The sequence below is a fragment of the Tachypleus tridentatus genome, chromosome 2 (genome assembly GCF_004210375.1).
Source record: "Tachypleus tridentatus isolate NWPU-2018 chromosome 2, ASM421037v1, whole genome shotgun sequence".
NCBI lineage: Eukaryota > Metazoa > Arthropoda > Merostomata > Xiphosura > Limulidae > Tachypleus > Tachypleus tridentatus.
Genome location: NC_134826.1, coordinates 16,967,590 through 16,986,148, shown reverse-complemented (window position 1 = coordinate 16,986,148; position 18,559 = coordinate 16,967,590). Strand labels below are relative to the sequence as shown.

The window sequence follows — 18,559 nt, the reverse complement described above, 5'->3', positions numbered from 1 at the left end:
TTCATCATACATATATGTTCTGGTGGTCTTGTCTGTCATCATACATATATGTTCTGGTGGTCTTGTCTGTCATCATACATATATGTTCTGGTGGTTTTGTCTTACATCATACATATATGTTCTGGTGGTCTTGTCTTTCATCATACATATATGTTCTGGTGGTCTTGTCTGTCATCATACATATATGTTCTGGTGGTCTTGTCTTTCATCATACATATATGTTCTGGTGGTCTTGTCTTTCATCATACATATATGTTCTGGTGGTCTTGTCTTACATCATACATATATGTTTTAGTGGTCTTGTCTTACATCATACATATATGTTTTGGTGGTCTTGTCTGTCATCATACATATATGTTTTGGTGGTCTTGTCTTACATCATACATATATGTTCTGGTGGTCTTGTCTGTCATCATACATATATGTTCTGGTGGTCTTGTCTTTCATCATACATATATGTTCTGGTGGTCTTGTCTGTCATCATACATATATGTTCTGGTGGTCTTGTCTTTCATCATACATATATGTTCTGGTGGTCTTGTCTTTCATCATACATATATGTTCTGGTGGTCTTGTCTTTCATCATACATATATGTTTTAGTGGTCTTGTCTTACATCATACATATATGTTTTAGTGGTCTTGTCTTTCATCATACATATATATTTTGGTGGTCTTGTCTTACATCATACATATATGTTCTGGTGGTCTTGTCTGTCATCATACATATATGTTCTGGTGGTCTTGTCTGTCATCATACATATATGTTCTGGTGGTCTTGTCTTTCATCATACATATATGTTTTGGTGGTCTTGTCTTACATCATCATACATATATGTTTTGGTGGTCTTGTCTTTCATCATACATATATGTTCTGGTGGTCTTGTCTTACATCATACATATATGTTCTGGTGGTCTTGTCTGTCATCATACACATATATGTTCTGGTGGTCTTGTCTGTCATCATACATATATGTTCTGGTGGTCTTGTCTTACATCATACATATATGTTTTGGTGGTCTTGTCTTTCATCATACATATATGTTTTGGTGGTCTTGTCTTTCATCATACATATATGTTCTGGTGGTCTTGTCTGTCATCATACATATATGTTCTGGTGGTCTTGTCTGTCATCATACATATATGTTCTGGTGGTCTTGTCTGTCATCATACATATATGTTCTGGTGGTCTTGTCTTTCATCATACATATATGTTCTGGTGGTCTTGTCTTACATCATACATATATACTTTCTGGTGGTCTTGTCTTTCATCATACATATATGTTCTGGTGGTCTTGTCTTTCATCATACATATATGTTTTGGTGGTCTTGTCTTACATCATACATATATGTTTTTTAGTGGTCTTGTCTTTCATCATACATATATGTTCTGGTGGTCTTGTCTTTCATCATACATATATGTTCTGGTGGTTTTGTCTTTCATCATACATATATGTTCTGGTGGTCTTGTCTTTCATCATACATATATGTTCTGGTGGTCTTGTCTTTCATCATACATATATGTTCTGGTGGTCTTGTCTTACATCATACATATATGTTCTGGTGGTCTTGTCTTTCATCATACATATATGTTCTGGTGGTCTTGTCTTTCATCATACATATATGTTCTGGTGGTCTTGTCTGTCATCATACATATATGTTCTGGTGGTCTTGTCTTTCATCATACATATATGTTCTGGTGGTCTTGTCTTACATCATACATATACGTTCTGGTGGTCTTGTCTTACATCATACATATATGTTCTGGTGGTCTTGTCTTTCATCATACATATATGTTCTGGTGGTCTTGTCTTTCATCATACATATATGTTCTGGTGGTCTTGTCTTTCATCATACATATATGTTCTGGTGGTCTTGTCTTTCATCATACATATATGTTCTGGTGGTCTTGTCTTACATCATACATATATGTTTTGGTGGTCTTGTCTTTCATCATACATATATATTTTGGTGGTCTTGTCTTACATCATACATATATGTTCTGGTGGTCTTGTCTGTCATCATACATATATGTTCTGGTGGTCTTGTCTTTCATCATACATATATGTTCTGGTGGTCTTGTCTTACATCATACATATATGTTTTGGTGGTCTTGTCTTACATCATACATATATATATGTTTTGGTGGTCTTGTCTTTCATCATACATATATGTTCTGGTGGTCTTGTCTTACATCATACATATATGTTCTGGTGGTCTTGTCTGTTATCATACATATATGTTCTGGTGGTCTTGTCTGTCATCATACATATATGTTCTGGTGGTCTTGTGTTACATCGTACATATGTTTTGGTGGTCTTGTCTTTCATCATACATATACGTTTTGGTGGTCTTGTCTTACATCATACATATATGTTTTGGTGGTCTTGTCTTTCATCATACATATACGTTCTGGTGGTCTTGTCTTTCATCATACATATATGTTCTGGTGGTTTTGTCTTACATCATACATATATGTTCTGGTGGTCTTGTCTTTCATCATACATATATGTTCTGGTGGTCTTGTCTTTCATCATACATATATGTTCTGGTGGTCTTGTCTTACATCATACATATATGTTCTGGTGGTCTTGTCTTTCATCATACATATATATGTTTTGGTGGTCTTGTCTTTCATCATACATATATGTTCTGGTGGTCTTGTCTTACATCATACATATATGTTCTGGTGGTCTTGTCTTTCATCATACATATATGTTCTGGTGGTCTTGTCTTTCATCATACATATATGTTCTGGTGGTCTTGTCTGTCATCATACATATATGTTCTGGTGGTCTTGTCTGTCATCATACATATACGTTCTGGTGGTCTTGTCTCTCATCATACATATATGTTCTGGTGGTCTTGTTTGTCATCATACACATATGTTCTGGTGGTCTTGTCTGTCATCATACATATATGTTCTGGTGGTTTTGTCTTACATCATACATATATGTTCTGGTGGTCTTGTCTTTCATCATACATATATGTTCTGGTGGTCTTGTCTGTCATCATACATATATGTTCTGGTGGTTTTGTCTTACATCATACATATATGTTCTGGTGGTCTTGTCTTTCATCATACATATATGTTCTGGTGGTCTTGTCTTTCATCATACATATATGTTTTGGTGGTCTTGTCTTACATCATACATATATGTTCTGGTGGTCTTGTCTGTCATCATACATGTATGTTTTAGTGGTCTTGTCTTACATCATACATATACTTTCTGGTGGTTTTGTCTGTCATCATACATATATGTTCTGGTGGTCTTGTCTTTCATCATACATATATGTTTCAGTGGTCTTGTCTTACATCATACATATATGTTTTAGTGGTCTTGTCGTTCATCATACATGTATGTTTTAGTGGTCATGTCTTACATCATACATATACTTTCTGGTGGTCTTGTCTGTCATCATACATATATGTTCTGGTGGTCTTGTGTGTCATCATACATATATGTTCTGGTGGTCTTGTCTTTCATCATACATATATGTTTTAGTGGTCTTGTCTTTCATCATACATATATGTTTTAGTGGTCTTGTCTTACATCATACATATATGTTCTGGTGGTCTTGTCTGTCATCATACATATATGTTCTGGTGGTCTTGTCTTTCATCATACATATATGTTCTGGTGGTCTTGTCTGTCATCATACATATATGTTCTGGTGGTCTTGTCTTTCATCATACATATATGTTTTAGTGGTCTTGTCTTACATCATACATATATGTTTTAGTGGTCTTGTCTTTCATCATACATATATGTTTTAGTGGTCTTGTCTTACATCATACATATATGTTCTGGTGGTCTTGTCTGTCATCATACATATATGTTCTGGTGGTCTTGTCTGTCATCATACATATATGTTCTGGTGGTCTTGTCTGTCATCATACATATATGTTCTGGTGGTTTTGTCTTTCATCATACATATATGTTCTGGTGGTCTTGTCTTTCATCATACATATATGTTCTGGTGGTCTTGTCTTTCATCATACATATATGTTCTGGTGGTCTTGTCTGTCATCATACATATATGTTCTGGTGGTCTTGTCTTACATCATACATATATGTTCTGGTGGTCTTGTCTGTCATCATACATATATGTTCTGGTGGTCTTGTCTTTCATCATACATATATGTTCTGGTGGTCTTGTCTTTCATCATACATATATGTTTTGGTGGTCTTGTCTTACATCATACATATATGTTCTGGTGGTCTTGTCTGTCATCATACATATATGTTCTGGTGGTCTTGTCTTTCATCATACATATATGTTTTAGTGGTCTTGTCTTACATCATACATATACTTTCTGGTGGTCTTGTCTTTCATCATACATATATGTTCTGGTGGTCTTGTCTGTCATCATACATATATGTTCTGGTGGTCTTGTCTGTCATCATACATATATGTTCTGGTGGTCTTGTCTGTCATCATACATATATGTTTTGGTGGTCTTGTCTTACATCATACATATATGTTCTGGTGGTCTTGTCTGTCATCATACATATATGTTCTGGTGGTCTTGTCTTTCATCATACATATATGTTCTGGTGGTCTTGTCTTACATCATACATATATGTTTTAGTGGTCTTGTCTTACATCATACATATATGTTCTGGTGGTCTTGTCTGTCATCATACATATATGTTTTAGTGGTCTTGTCTTACATCATACATATATGTTCTGGTGGTCTTGTCTGTCATCATACATATATGTTCTGGTGGTCTTGTCTTTCATCATACATATATGTTCTGGTGGTCTTGTCTGTCATCATACATATATGTTCTGGTGGTCTTCTCTTTCATCATACATATATGTTCTGGTGGTCTTGTCTTTCATCATACATATATGTTCTGTTGGTCTTGTCTTTCATCATACATATATGATTTAGTGGTCTTGTCTTACATCATACATATATGTTTTAGTGGTCTTGTCTTTCATCATACATGTATATTTTAGTGGTCTTGTCTTACATCATACATATACTTTCTGGTGGTCTTGTCTGTCATCATACATATATGTTCTGGTGGTCTTGTCTGTCATCATACATATATGTTCTGGTGGTCTTGTCTTTCATCATACATATATGTTTTAGTGGTCTTGTCTTACATCATACATATATGTTTTAGTGGTCTTGTCTTTCATCATACATATACGTTCTGGTGGTCTTGTCTTACATCATACATATATGTTCTGGTGGTTTTGTCTGTCATCATACATATATGTTCTGGTGGTCTTGTCTGTCATCATACATATATGTTCTGGTGGTCTTGTCTTACATCATACATATATGTTTTAGTGGTCTTGTCTTTCATCATACATATACGTTCTGGTGGTCTTGTCTTACATCATACATATATGTTCTGGTGGTTTTGTCTGTCATCATACATATATGTTCTGGTGGTCTTGTCTGTCATCATACATATATGTTCTGGTGGTCTTGTGTTACATCGTACAAATGTTTTGGTGGTCTTGTCTTTCATCATACATATACGTTTTGGTGGTCTTGTCTTTCATCATACATATATGTTTTGGTGGTCTTGTCTGTCATCATACATATATGTTCTGGTGGTCTTGTCTGTCATCATACATATATGTTCTGGTGGTTTTGTCTTTCATCATACATATACGTTCTGGTGGTTTTCTCTTTCATCATACATATATATTCTGGTGGTCTTGTCTTACATCATACATATACTTTCTGGTGGTCTTGTCTTTCATCATACATATATTTTCTGGTGGTCTTGTCTTTCATCATACATATATGTTTTAGTGGTCTTGTCTTACATCATACATATATGTTTTAGTGGTCTTGTCTTTCATCATACATATACATTCTGGTGGTCTTGTCTTTCATCATACATATATGTTCTGGTGGTTTTGTCTTACATCATACATATATGTTCTGGTGGTCTTGTCTTTCATCATACATATACGTTCTGGTGGTCTTGTCTTTCATCATACATATATGTTCTGGTGGTCTTGTCTTACATCATACATATATGTTCTGGTGGTCTTGTCTTTCATCATACATATATGTTTTAGTGGTCTTGTCTTTCATCATACATATATGTTCTGGTGGTTTTGTCTTACATCATACATATATGTTCTGGTGGTCTTGTCTTTCATCATACATATATGTTCTGGTGGTCTTGTCTTTCATCATACATATATGTTCTGGTGGTCTTGTCTGTCATCATACATATATGTTCTGGTGGTCTTGTCTGTCATCATACATATACGTTCTGGTGGTCTTGTCTGTCATCATACATATATGTTCTGGTGGTCTTGTTTGTCATCATACACATATGTTCTGGTGGTCTTGTCTGTCATCATACATATATGTTCTGGTGGTTTTGTCTTTCATCATACATATATGTTCTGGTGGTCTTGTCTTTCATCATACATATATGTTCTGGTGGTCTTGTCTGTCATCATACATATATGTTCTGGTGGTTTTGTCTTACATCATACATATATGTTCTGGTGGTCTTGTCTTTCATCATACATATATGTTCTGGTGGTCTTGTCTGTCATCATACATATCTGTTTTAGTGGTCTTGTCTTACATCATACATATATGTTCTGGTGGTCTTGTCTGTCATCATACATGTATGTTTTAGTGGTCTTGTCTTACATCATACATATACTTTCTGGTGGTCTTGTCTTTCATCATACATATATGTTTTAGTGGTCTTGTCTTACATCATACATATATGTTTTAGTGGTCTTGTCTTTCATCATACATATACGTTCTGGTGGTCTTGTCTTTCATCATACATATATGTTCTGGTGGTTTTGTCTTACATCATACATATATGTTTTAGTGGTCTTGTCTTACATCATACATATATGTTTTAGTGGTCTTGTCTTTCATCATACATATATGTTCTGGTGGTCTTGTCTTTCATCATACATATATGTTCTGGTGGTTTTGTCTTACATCATACATATATGTTTTAGTGGTCTTGTCTTTACATCATACATATATGTTCTGGTGGTCTTGTCTGTCATCATACATATATGTTTTAGTGGTCTTGTCTTACATCATACATATATGTTCTGGTGGTCTTGTCTGTCATCATACATATATGTTCTGGTGGTCTTGTCTTTCATCATACATATATGTTCTGGTGGTCTTGTCTGTCATCATACATATATGTTCTGGTGGTCTTGTCTTTCATCATACATATATGTTCTGGTGGTCTTGTCTTTCATCATACATATATGTTTCTGTTGGTCTTGTCTTTCATCATACATATATGATTTAGTGGTCTTGTCTTACATCATACATATATGTTTTAGTGGTCTTGTCTTTCATCATACATGTATATTTTAGTGGTCTTGTCTTACATCATACATATACTTTCTGGTGGTCTTGTCTGTCATCATACATATATGTTTTAGTGGTCTTGTCTTTCATCATACATATATGTTCTGGTGGTCTTGTCTTACATCATACATATATGTTCTGGTGGTCTTGTCTTTCATCATACATATATGTTCTGGTGGTCTTGTCTTTCATCATACATATATGTTCTGGTGGTCTTGTCTTTCATCATACATATATGTTCTGGTGGTCTTGTCTGTCATCATACATATATGTTCTGGTGGTCTTGTTTGTCATCATACATATACGTTCTGGTGGTCTTGTCTTTCATCATACATATATGTTCTGGTGGTCTTGTCTTACATCATACATATACGTTCTGGTGGTCTTGTCTTTCATCATACATATATGTTCTGGTGGTCTTGTCTTTCATCATACATATATATGTTCTGGTGGTCTTGTCTTTCATCATACATATATGTTCTGGTGGTCTTGTCTTTCATCATACATATATGTTCTGGTGGTCTTGTCTTTCATCATACATATATGTTTTAGTGGTCTTGTCTTTCATCATACATATATGTTCTGGTGGTCTTGTCTTTCATCATACATATATGTTCTGGTGGTCTTGTCTTTCATCATACATATATGTTCTGGTGGTCTTGTCTTTCATCATACATATATGTTCTGGTGGTCTTGTCTGTCATCATACATATTTGTTCTGGTGGTCTTGTTTGTCATCATACATATACGTTCTGGTGGTCTTGTCTTTCATCATACATATATGTTCTGGTGGTCTTGTCTGTCATCATACATATATGTTCTGGTGGTCTTGTCTTTCATCATACATATATGTTCTGGTGGTCTTGTCTTTCATCATACATATATGTTCTGGTGGTCTTGTTTGTCATCATACACATATGTTCTGGTGGTCTTGTCTGTCATCATACATATATGTTCTGGTGGTTTTGTCTTACATCATACATATATGTTCTGGTGGTCTTGTCTTTCATCATACATATATGTTCTGGTGGTCTTGTCTTTCATCATACATATATGTTCTGGTGGTCTTGTCTTTCATCATACATATATGTTCTGGTGGTCTTGTCTTTCATCATACATATATGTTCTGGTGGTCTTGTCTGTCATCATACATATATGTTCTGGTGGTCTTGTCTGTCATCATACATATACGTTCTGGTGGTCTTGTCTGTCATCATACATATATGTTCTGGTGGTCTTGTTTGTCATCATACATATACGTTCTGTTGGTCTTGTCTTTCATCATACATATATGTTCTGGTGGTCTTGTCTTACATCATACATATATGTTCTGGTGGTCTTGTCTTTCATCATACATATATGTTTTAGTGGTCTTGTCTTTCATCATACATATATGTTCTGGTGGTCTTGTCTTACATCATACATATATGTTCTGGTGGTCTTGTCTTTCATCATACATATATGTTCTGGTGGTCTTGTCTTTCATCATACATATATGTTCTGGTGGTCTTGTCTTTCATCATACATATATGTTCTGGTGGTCTTGTCTGTCATCATACATATTTGTTCTGGTGGTCTTGTTTGTCATCATACATATACGTTCTGGTGGTCTTGTCTTACATCATACATATACGTTCTGGTGGTCTTGTCTTACATCATACATATACGTTCTGGTGGTCTTGTCTTTCATCATACATATATGTTCTGGTGGTCTTGTTTTTCATCATACATATACGTTCTGGTGGTCTTGTCTTTCATCATACATATATGTTCTGGTGGTCTTGTCTTTCATCATCCATATACGTTCTGGTGGTCTTGTCTTTCATCATACATATATGTTCTGGTGGTCTTGTCTTCATCATACATATACGTTCTGGTGGTTTTGTCTTTCATCATACATATATGTTCTGGTGGTCTTGTCTTTCATCATACATATATGTTCTGGTGGTCTTGTCTTTCTCCAGAATAAACTGACTTGTACACTTTTTTCCCCTTTCTTAACGTATGGAGTGACTTTTGACATTTCTCAACAAAATTAATTTTTATGTCGCAATTTAAAATTCCACCTCATTACAGTGAGCTAGGAAAAGTTATTAAACGGTACTTGTTGAAAGTTTGTTTCCTTTGAATTTCGCACAAAGCTACACGAGGGCTATCTGTGCTAGCCATCCCTAATTTATCAGTGTAAGACTAGAGGGAAGGCAGCTAGTCATCACCACCCACCTCCAACTCTTGGGCTACTCTCTTACCAATGAATAGTGGGATTGACCGTCACATTATAACGCCCCCACGGCTGAAAGGACGTGCGTGTTTGGTGTGAGAGGGATTCGAACCCGCGACCCTCGGATTACGAGTCGCGAGTCTTAACTACTTTTAACAAAAACAATGAAATTAACAGTGTGTTATTAAATTCGTTTCAATGATTACCTTACCCACTTGTCTTTTTGAGTTATCCCTCCAGTGGCACAGTGGTATTTCTGACGACTTACAACGCTTGAATCAGAGTTTTGATACCCGTGGTGAGGAAGGCACAGATAGCCCTTTGTGTAGCTTTGTGCTTAATTAGAAACAAATTTAAATCTTTTCAGTTTTCACAACAATAAATTACGTCTTAATATCACATTATTGCTATTAACTTATTGCAACTACTTCGTGATGGTTGTCACAGCACTAGAAAAACCGTTCGCAAGATGTTTGTTTAGCTTGTTTTGAATTTCGCGCAAAGCTACACCAAGGCTATCTGCGCTACCTGTCCCTAATTCAGCAGTGTAAGACTAGAGGAAAGGCAGCTAGTCATCACCACCGATCGCCAAATCTTGAGGTAATTTTTAACCAATGAATAGTGGGACTGACTTTCACATTATAACGCTCCCACGGCTGATAGGACGAGCGTGTTTGGTGCGACGGGGTTTCGAACCCGTGATCCTAAAATTATGAGTGGTGTGCCTTAAATACCTGGCTATGCCGGGTCACTAACCATATGTAAATAGTTCCAAAGTTAACGGTTTATAAAACCATAAAACACAATCTTTGCTTTTTCTTGTTCCTGGGCAGAAAGTGTTATTTCCCGATTGGTTATGTCTAAAGTAAATGGAAAAAGACCTATTTTTCTCTTCAAACTTTGCTTTTGTGACCTGGAGGCGTATAACAAAAACATGATAGGAGATTATATTTGGGGGCTGATACGTGAAAGTGATTTACATTACAGTCGCAAATCTTGAAAAACTACTCACTTCTAAACATTTTTGTATAACTTTAGTATAAATACATGTAAATCTTGATTCATATGTTGTTTTATTCAGACCTTATGTGAATAAAAATGTGCAAATTTGCCCGTTTTTACATAGAAAATAGGTTAATTTCTAAATTTCATTATCCAGGTCACAAAAGCAAAGTTTGAAGGGAATAATGGCCATTTTCTGTACTTTTACAACATAAGCAATTAAGAAATAACACATATTATCCAGGAACAAAATTTGTGTTGCATGGTGTAATAAGCGATGTTTTTAATTTTAAATGTCAGACAGAAAATATATCTGTGATGAAATAATAACCAGCGATGTCGAGAAAACCCACTTGTAGAGAAATATATATGCAAAAACGGCTCGTTTGGGTTGAGAAAATATTTTACATAGAAGAGCGAACAACGTTTCGACCTTTTTCGGTCATGAAGGCTGAATACAAACGGTGTTATAACAGCAACAAACTAGTAATGACGTGTAGGAAAAAAATAAATTAAACGTAACACAAGTTGTTCGTCTATTAACTTATGTTAAAGTGAGGAAAACACAAATTAATAAAACTATCTGCTGAGTCTACCGAGGGGAATCGAACCCCTGATTTTAGCGTTGTAAATCCGTAGACTTCCCGATGTATTAACAGTGGGCGGAGCTTATGTACTAGAACAGAAACAAAGGTGTTTGTGTGTGTTTTTTTCGTATAGCAAAGCCATATCAGACTATCTGCTGAGTTCACCGAGGGGAATCGAACCCCTGATTTTAGTGATATAAATCCGTCGACGTCCCGATGTATTAACAGTGGGTAGAGCTTATGTACTAGAACAGAAACAAAGGTGTTTGTGTGTGTTTTTTCGTATTGCAAAGCCATATCGGACTATCTGCTGAGTTCACCGAGGGGAATCGAACCCCTGAATTTAGCGATGTAAATCCGTAGACTTCCCGATGTATAAACAGTGGGTAGAGCTTATATACTAGAACAGAAACAAAGGTGTTTGTGTGTGTTTTTTCGTATTGCAAAGCCATATCGGACTATCTGCTGAGTTCACCGAGGGGAATCAAACCCCTGAGTTTACCGTTGTACATCCGTAGACTTCACCTTTGTAACTGGATGATTGGCAGGATAAATTCAAAAGTAATAGTTAATTGAACTAAATTTACTGAATTGAAGACAGAAAACAAAGATCAAACATACTGTTGGTGTGATCGTGTTTTGTGGCCACTAAGAAAAACTGAGCAGATATAATTAATTTATTTGTTAAGAAATAAAGCTGCTGGTTACAATGTGTAGTATAAATTGAAGAAAAAAAAAAAGATATCCATTTAATTTCAAAGTAAAAATTATTGTGTGGTTACTTCCAATGGACACTAGATGGTCATCTTTCACTGACTCGTAAACCGATTGACATACTTACTTCTTTCCAGATGTCCTTGAAGAAACTCATTTCACGTCTATAGGCAAGCAAGGCCGGGTGATTGAGGCACTCGACTCGTAATCTGAAGGTTGTGGGCGCGATTCCCTTAAACTCCAAACGTACTCACCCTTTCAGCCGTGGGGGCGTTATAAAGTTACATTCAATCTCACTATCCGTTGGTAAAAGAGCAACCCAAGAATTGGGGATGAGTGGTGATGACTGGCTATCTTCCCTCTAGTCTTACACTGCTAAACTAGGGACGGCTAGCGCAAGATAGCCCTCGTGTAGTTTTCAGTAAAATTCAAAACTAAACCACACCATGTTCGTAGTACAATTTACATTTAACGTTTCTTACTTATTTCAAAACACCAGATCTATCCACATCAACTAACGCTACCATGAGACCGATCATGTGCATTCAGAGAAGAGAAAGTTTACTCTCGAAATATCATCTGAAAAATGGCGCATCTGTTGTCTCATCCTTGCCAAAGAAGCAACGTTACAGCACAAAAACCCAAAGTTAGAACAGTAACTACTTATAGTGAATAACAAGGAAACAAAGGCAGCTATAAGAAAATTAATTGAACGGTTTTTCGATCATGAGTTATAAGAAACCTGTACGAACATAGAGCAAACGAAAAACAAATTGAACTTTTCTACATTGAAATAATGAGACAGAAAATGTATAGTACAGACTCAGTAGTACAAATAAATCAAATTAGGCCTACAAATGAGCAAAGTTCAATTCATTATCGTTATGTGGACTTGGAATTATTTTTACCGAATAACCCAAAAGAGCTTGGCCAATGAATAAATACGTTACATCGTACAAAAAAGAATTATCTAAAAACTGTTCAACTTTCAGAGTCAGATTCTGACAGTAGAATGCAGAAAAGATTTATAATGAGCATGATTCCCAGCGATAGATATGTTTGTTTGTTTTTGAATTTCATGCGAATCTACACGAGAGCTATATGCGATAACTGTCCGTTATTTACCAGTGTAAGACTAGAGGGAAGGCATATAGTCATCAACACTCACCCCTAATTCTTGGGCTACTCTTTTTACCAACGAATAGTGAGATTGACCGGACATCATAACCTCTCCACTGCTAAAAGGGGCGAGAATGTTTGGTGTGACAGGGATCGAGCCCAAATTTAGCAGTGTAAGACTAGAGGGATGGTAGCTAGTCATCACCACCCACCGCCAACTCTTGGGCTACTCTTTTAACAACGAATAGTGGGATTGACCGTAACATTATAACGTCCCCACGGTTAAAAGGAGCAAGGATGTTTGGTATGACGGGGGATCGAACCCGCAACTCCCTCTTTTGCATCACAGGCCTACAAATTGTGTGTTTGTTCTTGTGATTCTCGTGTTCTTACCAATCGAATTACATAATTAGGCCTAGATGTAGAATTTTTCAGAATCCGAAATGTACATCTTTAATATAGGCGTGCTTCTAAGCTTTTCGATCTAAGCGATAGTTCGTAAGTATCAGTCAGTAGGCCTAAGTATACATGCAAGTATCGTAGCAACAAGATTACTCTGTGAATGCATGTTTACAGCTTTCAGGTTCACGTAATCAGAGATTACCAATTTATAAATTGAACAGTCCACATAATTGGTTGCAAAAATCATTCCCCCATCGTTTCATTTACATGGAATATTTGAAAGACAAATGATACAGGTAATATTTTGCGTAATTAGTTTACGTAGTTGTTGTTGTCATGTAATAATATGATATGGATTATATTTAATTAATATTTCTGCCCACGTGTGGTCTCATGGTTAGTTTGCTGAAGTTTTATCCTTAGGATCAATGATTCGCGTGCCGTTACCAAAAATCGTGGTACACATTTGGGGACCATTATGCATTATAAGAGTGACGGTCAGATACCACTATTCTATAAGTGTAACTTAAATATCTCCTGGCTCTCGACCCGCATTCTGAGGGTCGCAGGTTCAAATCCCCGTCGCACAAAATATGCTCGCCCTTACAACCATGGGGGCGTTATAATGTGCGGTCAATCCCATTATTCGTTGGTAAAGGAGTAGTCCAAGAGTTGGTGACGGGTGGTGATGACTAGCTGCCTTTCCTCTAGTCTTACACTGATAAATTAGGAACTGCTAGCGCAGATAACCCTCGTGTAGCTTTGCGCGAAATTCAAAACTAAACTAAACCAAACGTTTCCTGTTTTTTTATCAGTTCAAAATTAGTGAATAATTAGTGAAGTTAGCTCATGTAATAAAGTACAAAGATGTATTCAGTACAAGGATGTATTCAGTACAAGGATGTATTCAGTACAAGGATGTATTCAGTACAAGGATGTATTCAGTGCAAAGATGTATTCAGTACAAAGATGTATTCAGTACAAAGATGTATTCAGTACAAGGATGTATTCAGTACAAAGATGTATTTAGTACAAGGATGTATTCAGTACAAAGATGTATTCAGTACAATGATGTATTCAGTGCAAGGATGTATTCAGTACAAAGATGTATTCTTATTTCTGTATTTTATTTGTAATGTTATATACAAAGAGAGTAAGTTTTCCTTCAGTGTACCCGACAATCGGTCTATTAGTTGTTATCGTGCATCACATAGGCCTGTGATTGTTTTACTCTCCTGAAATCTTTACATGTTCTACAATAATTCGTGTACGCTTAATCCGAAAATTATATCTTTTTTTCCCACATCACATATAGGTTTTTGACAAAACTTCATATGTACTTTTACAGAAGTGAATTATTTTCACTGAGATGCTTAAAATGTTGACAACCACTGACTAGAGATTTCTCTGAACCAATCGCGAAGTGGGTTTGTTTGTTTTTGAATATCGCACAAAGCTACTCGAGGGCTATCTGTGCTAGCCGTCCCTAATTTAGTAGTGTAAGACTAGAGGGAAGGCATCTAGTCATCACACCCACCGCCAACTCTTGGGCTACTCTTTTACCAACAAATAGTGGGATTCACCGTAACATTATAACGTCCCCACGGCTGAAAGGGCGAGCATGTTTGGCGCGACGGGGATGCAAACCCGCGACCCTCAGATTACGAGTCGCACACGTTAACACGCTTGGCCATGCCGGGCCCTCGCGAAGAGAGAGTCTTTTCGATCGTTCTAGAAACCACGAGGTACACACCGCTAGTACAGTTAACAGACCGCATGTCGTGTCATTTCTAGGTAGTATTTGTTTGTGCGTGCACTTTGACATTATTTTTTTCCTTTCAATATTATTTATTCGTCGCTACGGCAACAAGTGTCTGTGTTTTCTTACAGTAAAGCCACATCGGGCTATCTGCTGAGCCCACCGAGGGGAATCGAACCCCTGATTTTAGCGTTGTAAATCCGTAGACATACCGCTGCACTAGCGGGGGGCCCGGCAACAAGAGGTTTTGTAAGTTACCCACACGCATTCTAGTATATTTGTGGTAATTTTTTGTTGTTGTTGTTGGGTCTCAAATTAAGAAACTGACTTAAAAGGAAAGTTAAAAAAGTGTGACTTGCGTTAAGGTCATTATTGACATATTCTTAGGAAACAACAAGGACCCAAATTAATAAAATAATATCAACAACCTAACCTAATAATGTTCAGAAAGTTGGGTTGTAACACGAGCTGGAAAGTTCATTTCTTACATTGACATATTGTATATTTCCATTAAAATTTCTGTGCCGTCTGTGTAGTTGAAACAAAATGTTCCCGACGTAATACATAAACTAAAGACCACAACACATGTATTATTGAGAGACTAAACGATGTCGATCTCCCCCCCACACACACACACACAAGTCATGCTAAATTATGGTGCATGTTCGTTTGGCATCAAAGTTCTTCTTTCCTTTCCTTCATTTTGTTTGTATTCTCGTTAACAGAGATAACGATAAAATAATCATGTAATGTAAAAGTTTTGTTTCTTTCTGATGTAAAAAAGTCGTTACGTGATAGGGAAAAGTGAATATTGTTTTCAAAGTTTGCGTAGCTGAATTATGGAAAATCTGTTAATAAAACCAAAACAACTGTTGTGAAGTTTGAATTTGAGACCTGTGTAGTCATTCTTTTATTTGTTACACAATGGGCTATATTTGCTCTTCCCACTACAACGAGTATCAAAACCGAAATTTTAGCCTCAAAAGCCTTCAGACGCTCCACTAAGCCACCCTTATTTACGGACTTATTAACCACGAGATTTCAACTAACAACTGATTATAACCTTTCAAGTCACGAGCTGCATAATGTATTTGAATCTTCACAGTAAATGTTGTATATGGTTGTAGAATCTTGGCCCATTTTATTTGAAATTCATCAAATTTTGTGTACTTTGGTTATAATTATACCATACAGTAATTACTGTTCATGAACGCATATACCAGACACCATTTCATACAATTTGAAACTGGAAGAGAAAGAAACAGTTGGTGTTAATATACATAAAGGCAGAATAGTTATGACATTAAACGAATTGATAAGGAAAGAACAACGTTTTGATCTTCCGAGGTCAGCTTCAGTTTCTTCACCTGTCAAGATCTTTGTTACGTTAAACCAATAATAGTTGAACGTGTAATTAACGATAGACGTTCATCACGTGTTAAGACGCCTTACAATGATCTCAGCATTTTGCATTTATAGAAATTCCATTCTTAGTGACACTTTCCACCTTTGTAAAACCTGCATAAATAAAAAACTATAAAGTTGGAAAGATTAAAATACGGGATCGTTTTAACTTATACAGTAAAAGTGTAAACCACAGCATTATGAAGATAACTTAAAATATTAATTTTGAAACTTTGTTACTATAATGATAATGTCACATTGATCATTATCATACCAACTCGCCCTCCGATTCCACTTCGTGGAACTAGCAACACACTTTCTGTTGAGTAACACCTAAGCTATGAAGTCGCGCCAAGAAATACTTTTCATGATAGCGGAAAACGTCTGTTGACATGGTAGCCTAACAACACCCTCTTTAGTTCCATTTTGTAGTACTATGACATCATCAGCTCCATCTCTCTCTACCCCTTTCTACTGCTCAAAGTCGACACACGTGTCGCCACTTGCTGGTGTACCGCATAAAAATAGAAATAACTAATCAATAGTAACAAAATACTGTCAATACCTGTAATAACATCATCCAAGAGCCTCATCAAAAGTCCCTTCCGCTAAACAAAACATACTTTCTGGAGGTAATATGATCTTATACGTTATTAGTGTTAATATATAAGTTTAAACTGAAACGAAGGTAATTGAACTTGTGCTGAAATTTTAGAGAACCAACAGATAATAACTTGAGATATCATATAAAGTAATGAAAATTATAAACAAAATAATATAATTTGAAAGTGTTGGTTAAAAGAATAGATAACAGTTTTTAAATACGGATGAAAAAATACTTTTACTTATTATAAGGGTACTTCTTGTATCAGTATATATAATAAGTCTACTGTTGTTGTGTCTCACAAAGAAAATACCAAACCAACGACTAATGTTTGTCAGGCTATTCACAGTATTTTTTGTTGTTGTTATTTAAAGGTGACATTTTCCTTGTTGCTGTTTAAGTAAACCGAGAACAAAATGTTAGTTGAACTGTTTCTTTTAAACAAATAAACACCAAATGAAATCTTCAAACGAATGTAAAAACTGTTTCCGAAATTCTTATGAGTAGCACGTTAGATTTAACATAATGATACTAAAACAAGTGTGTATTATTTCTAATCTCTCATCTCAAGTTTGTAAAACTTTAGAAGTGTAACTATAGCAACGATCACAAGTGCATAAAACCGTTGCAGATTTGAGTTTGGAAGCTATAATTGTTCAATAACCTTTTTCTAATTATATGTCAAAAATATAATATAACACAGTGAAAATGTTTTCGGTTTACTTCGTGTGTTAATCTTACTTCCCCGTCAGTACAGCGGTATGTCCACGGATTTATAACGCTAAAAGCAGAGGTTCGATTCCACTCGGTGGGCTCAGCAGATAGCTGTTAGGTTTAATTGTATTTATTCTACGTTTCAGACACAATGAACAACAAATTAAATATTGTTCTTACTTTGGTCGCTGTTGCTCTGACCACAACTTTAGTAGAGTCGTATCCTCGCTGTGGGTTTGGAGGATTGGGAAACAAACTTCGTGCTTGCGGTGGTGTTGGTTTTGGCCAAGGAGGAAGTGGAGCCGGCTTCGGTGGTGGTCGGAGCGGATGACACGGTGGTGTATTTGAGCATATATCGTTTCGGCCAGTAACTAACAGCCGACTCAGAACTGGCACGGACCGGGGAAATCCGCCTGTATAATTAAAACAAAGCATTGCGATGGCCGTTGAACGGTGCTGACGCAATGTGATTTCTGCCCAGTGCTCTGAATGTCAAAGTGAAGAAATTCAACCAAGCGCAGGCAAACGACAGTAGGTGTAACCATGACTCTTGTAATCTATTCATATAGAGAACAATCGGCATTTGTCGGTATCGTCGACCCAGACGTAAAATAGGGTAATTTGAAGTATCGATAGCCAAATGCCTCGTCATCTAATTAGTGACGTACATGAATACATTAATGAGATTCCCAC

General features: G+C 36.2%; 1 protein-coding gene across 1 annotated transcript in view; it reads left to right on the top strand.

Moving 5' to 3' along the window:
- LOC143244277 (adipokinetic hormone/corazonin-related peptide receptor variant I-like) overlaps nucleotides 1-18,197 on the top strand; it is a 40,281-nt gene extending 22,084 nt beyond the window's left edge. The window contains exons 2-3 of the mRNA XM_076488638.1: nucleotides 12,321-12,510; nucleotides 18,013-18,197. Of these exons, the coding sequence (XP_076344753.1) occupies nucleotides 12,321-12,510; nucleotides 18,013-18,197 (375 nt within the window). The remainder of the gene's footprint in view (nucleotides 1-12,320; nucleotides 12,511-18,012) is intronic.
- The last annotated feature ends 362 nt before the right edge of the window (nucleotides 18,198-18,559 follow it).